General features: G+C 51.8%; 2 protein-coding genes across 2 annotated transcripts; one reads left to right on the forward strand and one right to left on the reverse strand.

Annotated features, from left to right (window-relative positions):
- Nucleotides 1-254: 254 nt before the first annotated feature.
- CDV56_108777 (cytochrome P450) lies at nucleotides 255-1,680 on the reverse strand (the record flags this gene model as incomplete). Its single annotated transcript, XM_026762396.1, has 4 exons — nucleotides 255-417; nucleotides 492-634; nucleotides 722-1,048; nucleotides 1,111-1,680. 4 exons carry the CDS (start codon nucleotides 1,678-1,680, stop codon nucleotides 255-257), a joined length of 1,203 nt encoding a protein of 400 aa, XP_026616186.1.
- Nucleotides 1,681-2,209: 529 nt separating this feature from the next.
- CDV56_108808 (uncharacterized protein) lies at nucleotides 2,210-4,814 on the forward strand (the record flags this gene model as incomplete). Its single annotated transcript, XM_026762427.1, has 4 exons — nucleotides 2,210-2,301; nucleotides 2,360-2,851; nucleotides 2,907-3,959; nucleotides 4,019-4,814. The coding sequence occupies 4 exons, from the start codon at nucleotides 2,210-2,212 to the stop codon at nucleotides 4,812-4,814; spliced, it is 2,433 nt and encodes an 810-aa protein (XP_026616187.1).
- Nucleotides 4,815-7,277: the final 2,463 nt, after the last annotated feature.

Raw genomic sequence — 7,277 nt, forward strand, 5'->3', positions numbered from 1 at the left:
CAGCGCTTTGTGGCGCATGCTCTAAGTAGATGACATGAAGGATGTCCTCGCATACGTAGCACTCTATTCTTACCCTCAGTGATATACGAGTTGACGAACAGCATTCACCAAAATGGTCAAGCCTTGACATTTGACTTCCACGTCTTGGTTGTGTCTAGGCGTTGATAGGGGAACACAGGCATAAGTAATACTAGGAAAAGTTCAATGAAATGCAATACATGCATGTAATCCATCGCCAGAGCTACGCAACCTCCCTACACAGCCTCTGCTCTTTCTTTCAGATGAACCATCAACTTACGCTTCTCCCACAGCAAAAAGGTCTTCTGCTTATCCCAGCCCACAGACTCGGGAACAAGGCTGAGATCAAAGTGATACAAGACTTTGGCAAGAATAATGCGCAGTTCGCTGTACGCCAAACTAAACAAACAAACATTAATTAGCCTGGAACATGAGTAACAGCCTTACAGCCCAGAGGGATAGACAGGTCCTACTTCTTTCCTAGGCAGTTTCTTGGCCCAAACGAAAATGGTTGAAGAGCTGCCTTGTTATCACTGGCAAATTCATCACTGATCCATCGCTCCGGGATGAATTCATATGGCCGCTTGAAATTCTCAGGGTCGTGATAAGTTGCCCACTGGTTGACCGAAAGTGCAGTCTATCCGATCCCCACCGTCAGAAGAAAAAAGCCCAACACGTATTGAGTGCCTAGTAAGAGACGTACCTTGCCGGGAATATGCTCCCCACAGACGAAAAGCCCCTCGTCAGGAGCGACTCGTGGCAATCCAACAGGAACAGGAGGATAGATGCGAAGTCCTTCCTCAATACACGCATTCAAGTACTTCATCCGCACCAGCGCTCCAAGTTCGATGTCGGAATCCTTCTGAAACGCGCCTCGGACTTCACGAACGACCTTGTGCATTTTCTCCGGATTCATCAGGAGATGATACGTCAACCCGCTCAAGGCAGTGGCCGTTGTTTCCGTCCCAGCAACCATGAAAATCTGCGAGTTTGCATACATCTCCGCATGGCTCAGGCGGAGCTCCTCCTTCTGACCCATCACAATGCCCCAGATATCAGGTCCGTGGGCGTTGGGTCAATGAGCTCATCCACGCGCTCCTCGCACGCCTTGTAATGCGCGACGGCCTTGTCTTTCAGAGCTTGAGGGATGAGCCTCTGAGCGAATAGTGCAGTCCAGGGGTAGTAGCGTCCGAGTCTGCGCAGGGCATTGGTTTTCATACTGAGGAATATCGCGGAGACCCAGCTATCATCACCGGTTCCGGCTAGTAGGTCCAGGGAGTCACCGAAGGTCAAATCGCCCATGATGTCGAAGGTGGTGAGATTGTATAGGTGAACAATTTCAATTGGTTTGTGCGGATCTTCTCGCGCAAGGGTGCGTAGCTTGTCGATCAGCATGTCCACATAGTGGCAGATCAGTGGCTGCTGCTCACGGAGGGCCTTTTCGGAAAAGGCATGGGAGAAGTTGCGGCGGAAGCGGGAGTGGTCGGGCCCATGAGCACGTATAATATCTGGGGCGCTGTTGAATGAGGGTCCGTAGAATCGAGTATCCTTTTCTGTTGATTTTGCGCCGGCAACCGCGTGGCCGTAGACACCCTTCCACGCCTCGGGGGTTGAGTAGCTCAGTTCGGTGGGAGCTACACGGACGGTATTGCCGTAAATCATATGCAACTCCGTGACCCAAAGGGATTTTATGGCGTCCTCTGAGTCCTGAATAACTCTGGCGTTTATTCCCAAGACTGGATAATGTAACATTTTTGTTTCTATTATATTTCTTTAAGGATTATTGGACTAGTTGTTCTATCTCAAGTATCCAATTGTTACATACTAGTTCGCGCCGATCTTAATGTCGGTCAGTGCAGGGCAAAAGCAGGCGCTTTAGCTAACAGGTCAGGGTATTCTCACTTTTTATATAAGCCTCGCTGCCTAGGACAGGGCACCCCCAGTCCCACTTTTTCAGGTCCAATACAGCAACCAATTGGTCCTTTGGCCTTGCAATTGGCAGATCTATGCCCTTTGCCAGGCCCCCTTTTTAGAGATCGTCGCCGTGATGGTCCCCGAATGAGGCTCAAGGCCTCGGGTTGGGGCTTGTCGATAAAGCTGGCACTTTCTGACAGGTAGTAGACTACGGTGTACAGTTGTGCCATCCACCACATGCTCGACTGCCACATGCGGAGGAGTCCATACGTTCATAATGCTTTCGTTTCGGTCGGGGTATCGTGGGGTGCGAAATGAGCAAACGGACGAGAACGAATTACAGCAGATAAATCGAACAGCATCAACAAGGTTCGGGAAACGTGGACTTCTAGTAGATGGATTGCGAAGAGCTGACGGGCGCTTATAGGCCGGCCGACGAAGCTCCCCTTACTGGCGAGCAGAGAGCTAGTACGCAGGACGACCACGATGAAGAAGAGGGTGACGGCGTGGTTTCAGAAGGCTCCCGGGCCCAATGGATCAAGAGTGTCTACATACGCGCCTGGATATCCGCACTTGTCCTGCTGATCAATATTATACTGGTCAGCGTCGCAGGAGGAATGGCAGGTGGTGGGTACGCTACGACGCAGGTCGTCTATGAGGGCAGCTGTACGCTCACTGAGCGGTGGGATACTGCACTGCACTTGCTCATCAACGTCTTGAGCACAGCTATCTTAGCTGCCAGCAACTTCTGCATGCAAGCGCTCGTCGCCCCCAGCCGCGAGGAGGTGGACAGATACCACAGCCGGAGGAAGTGGCTGGACATCGGCGTGCCCAGTCTGCGAAACTTAGCTGTCGCAAGGCGATATCGCGTCGGTCTCTGGGTTATTTTGCTTGCCACGACCACGCCGTTTCATCTATTGTATAATCCCTCCCCGTAACCCCCCCCCCAACGGGTGACTGACTTGTGCGGACAGATACAACTCTGCTGTGTTTTCCTCTGTTGGCAAGAACGGGTTTGCGGTGCTCCTGGCCCCAAGTGATCTAGACCCCAGTGCAGTGTCAGATCTCACGACGTCGGGGCTGGAGAACTGCTTTGGGGGAATCGTTGGGTATCTCTGGGACGATTTCGTGTCCTTCCTCGCTAACGGCACGTACACTCGACACACGCGGCAAGAGTGCATCGACATCAGTAACGAGAAATCCCCATCGACAATCCGCACGATAGTCGTCCTCACAAACTACCTGAACACAACGCAAGGGGGAAACAGGGCGATCTTCCAATCGAACAGCGATGTAACCACTAGTAACCTGTTACGCTCGGAAGGAATCGACCCTAATATCCTGTATGGGTCCAGAATGTCGCAGACAACGTGGGCCTTCAATATAAATAATAAAGTGACGTACGATATTAGCAATTTTTCGACATACGACTGTTACGACCGGATATCGGACTTCGACGCTTGTGAGGACGGTTACCAGCTCGGTTCCTGGCTTGCAGATACACAGCCCCAGAGCCTTGAGGTCGTGGAAAGCTATATTCGCAGCGACATCGATGCCGACATTACTGCGCATATTCTTGATGAAAGATGCCTCTTCGATCGGTGGTATTGGGAGTCGGGTATCGATATGGGAGACTGTCTGGTCATTCCGAGAAAGGGACAATGCCAACTCCTTTACAACCCGCCGATCAGCATTATCGTTATCATAACGGCCGCCATTAAAGTTGCTGCGATGTTTCTGGCTGCGAAGCTCGACCGCCGCCGCTCTGAGCCTCTTCTCACGGTTGGGGACGCGGTGGCCTCTTTCCTGACGCATCCGGACCCCATGACAAGGGGTGCTTGCTGGATGGCCAAGTCTGACGTGGAGAGGACATGGCGAACGCTGGGCGCCAGACCGCCAGAGTCACAGGTGGCGCTGGTACACGGCGGCGACGGAAGGGAAATACACTTGAGATCTGGACGTCTAGCTCGTCGGCAGCATTGGTGGCAGGCGGCAAGTAGTCACAGGTGGGCAGTGACTTTCGCACTGTAAGTGTGAACATCACCCAGACAACCACTTGATAGAGCGCTTGCTTACAGCCCCCCAGGAGCGGAATGTGCATCGGCGTTGGCGGTTATCTGCTCGGGCAGGCCGGCAGTGTGGCCGGCGTCGATGACATGTCCGTGAAATACTGGTGGCAGTTGGGCTTTGGCACCGCAACAGGCAGCGTTGTCATCAACAACGCCCTGGAGTGGCCCATCCTCGCCTATGTCGTCGTTGCCAACGCGCCCCAGTTCATAGTTACCATCAGCTACTATTTCTACGACAACGTGCTAACCAGCATGCTCGCCGCAGCGGAGTACAGCTCGTACGGCGCATCGCGCAAGCCTCTCCGCGTTTCATGGCCGAGGCCGGACTCATCACAGCGCTCGACATATTGGCTAAGCGTTCCCTACCAGTACAGTGTCCCGCTACTCACGGTGTATGCCGCTCTCCACTGGACGATCTCGCGGAGCGTGTTCTACGTGCAGATCGTGCCGCGCGATAAGTTCTCCCGGCCAATGAAGGATCAGGTGCTCAGCGCATTGGGGTATTCGCCCATTGCCATTTTCGTGTCGCTTCTAGTGGGAGGCGTATTGATCTGTACGCTCATCGGAATGGCGGTCTACCGCCGCTTCCAATCCTCTCTTCCGCTGGCCGGAAGCTGTACTGCAGCGATTAGTGCTTCCTGCCATCCGGGGAACGATGCCGACACTCAGACTGCTGCTTTGGGGGATGTGACCTGGGGCGAGACCGTTTCCTTGCCAGAATGGATGGTCGTGGGATCCGAGGATGCCCTTGCCCACTGCAGTTTCACCTCCCAAGAGGTTTCGAAACCGTCGCTAGATAGAATGTACGCCTAGTCCCTAGTCTCTACATTGATCATTGAGGGTGGATACCGTTTGATTCTTGCCACCTTAGCTTTCGATTATATCGAGAGCCTGGGCCTAGTATTGATGAGTCCCAGCGCCCGTGGCGCAGTACACTAGCTGCAAGGCCAAAAGAACTGGCCATTCCTGGCTGTAGAAAGTGCAACAAAAGGCGTCCAGCACAGTACCGAGGCACCCAATGGACTGCGAGTCAGTGACGCCCAGTCCCACCAAGATTTATAGCTTCAATAGCAATTTTATAAAAGGTAATCGCGGGCGCCCTTCCAGTCGTGTATATTCCACGATCGCCATCTTGATGGAGTTTGGCATGCACTAGAAGCTGGAAGGGCAATCGAGGTACGGGAAAGATAATGCTCGTAACCAGCAAAGTCTTCAAATTGGAGATATGCGAGACTAGGACGAGCAAGCAGCTTATGAAAAGTCAGTGACATGCCAAGCTACTTCAATTAGGGGGCTTGTTCCGATCTCTTACAGTTGGTATGAACCAAGTGCTTTGTAGCTATTGAAACACAGCATCCCCATTCAACCAAGGGCGTAGCCAGGCATGTCTTCAACATCAGAGTTTCGTACTCCCGGAGAGAGGTGGGCCTATAGAGTAGGTTTTTAGGGTGATGGAATTTTGATCGATGGCGAGACTCGTAATGACGGGAAAGGTTGTTTCTGGTTTCTGAAATGTTTCATATTCCATACACAGAACCTCAATATGAAGATATATAACAACCAGGTCTAGAGAGCCGATTGCAACTCTGCCGACTGACACAGGTTAACCTCATATCTCAACGCCGCCAAAACATGTAACTTGCGCCATAACTACTCAGAAACACACAAACATCAGCAACTTCCTTCGGCAGCGCCAGCCTCTGTAGGCCATTTCCCTGTACAGCCCAATTACTAGTCTTGCCCCTCTCCGTCAACGTATTCCGGGCCCCATCCATAGGCGTGTCCGTCATACCCGGGCAGACAGTGATCCTGGTAATGATCGATCGCCGCGGACTTGGTAAGGCCGGTGACGGCGTGCTTGGACACAGTGTAAGGCATCATTTTCTGCAGGACGGCGAATCCAGTAGCAGATGCAACATGAGACTGGTATTTCTTGATATATTTCCCAATATAAGCGACTGGTTTATTTGATATATCCTACACATAACATGCTTGGGCAGCGGCCATGAGCGACGCTATGAGCCACTGGCTGACTTATGCACTTAACCTTTGCCGACCTCGACGATCAAGCTTTAGAGATATTCATCACTACACCAGGCGGATTCAAGAATATTTCCCTAGAATGGTAAGCGACGACACTGCAATAGCAGAAGTAGTATAACATACCCTGATTGGAGAAGTCAGGCACATACGACCACAGGGTGTGGAAAACAGGGCTTCCCGTCCGCTCAGCCGTACTTAAGCCACGCGCCGGCCGGTTAGTAGTTGGGTGGGTGACCACCAGCGAATCCCGGCTGTTGTATGTCGGAGCTCACCCAGTTTTTCTGAGTTTTTTTTTATTCGTTGGGTTTAGCGCCCTCGCCGCCCTGTCTTCACCCCCTTCACTCGCTCGGCTCACCTGAATCTCACCTGAATCGCCTGAACCTCAATACTGCTCACCCAGTGACCCCGCTCAACCCCTGTTCTGCTGACGTGTCCTTTCCAGCACTCTAGGTTTATCATGTAAGCGTGACGGAGTTTCGCACGCAATATCGTGACTGTGACCCTCCTTAACCATGATAACGCATTGATCAATCTGGCCCAGGCTGCGTTAGTAATTCCTGAGACAGCAGGCCGACTGCTTCTGGCAAATGTGGATCTCAAAATTTCATTCTTTTCACGGGTACTGGACGCTGCTTTGGTCTATGCTTGAGCCTGTCACATTTGAAAATATGTTATCTTCCCCTCCCTCCCGAAATCGTCGTCTATATTTTCGAACTCCTACTAGGTGATTTGGGTTGACCTGGCATGTTGCTGCAAGTGGCTCTATCAGACTCATAAACCGTGGAACACCCGACTGAAAATCTTCAGGTCGATCGACGTGCGTCCAAATCATCACAAGTCCTTCAGCTCTATCAGCGAATGAGGAGAATGCGGACCATCATGCACTGAACTCCGATAACCTTTCATGGTTTAGGTAGTTTGCACGTAGCTTTCTGTATTTAGGAAGCAAGGACACAGGGCTAGGCTGACGGGGCTTCGTGATATTCCCCCATCAACACCCTCGGTCCTTCAACCCTCTCGCTTCCCTCTCTACCTTTATTCTTCTCGTGATAGGACTCAAACAACAATTTATTGCCTTCATCTTTTCTATCTGATCTTCCATTGTCAAACAAACTAGCTGAGGTCAAGCAAGTTCTGCCTGGACATTACCATGACCTGGCAGATGGCTTCTCAGAGAGGGAAATGGATACCCTTCCGCCCTGCAGGGGAGAATTGGAACGGCTAAACAATATG

Source organism: Aspergillus thermomutatus, assembly GCF_002237265.1.
Source record: "Aspergillus thermomutatus strain HMR AF 39 chromosome Unknown NODE_48, whole genome shotgun sequence".
NCBI classification, from domain to species: domain Eukaryota; kingdom Fungi; phylum Ascomycota; class Eurotiomycetes; order Eurotiales; family Aspergillaceae; genus Aspergillus; species Aspergillus thermomutatus.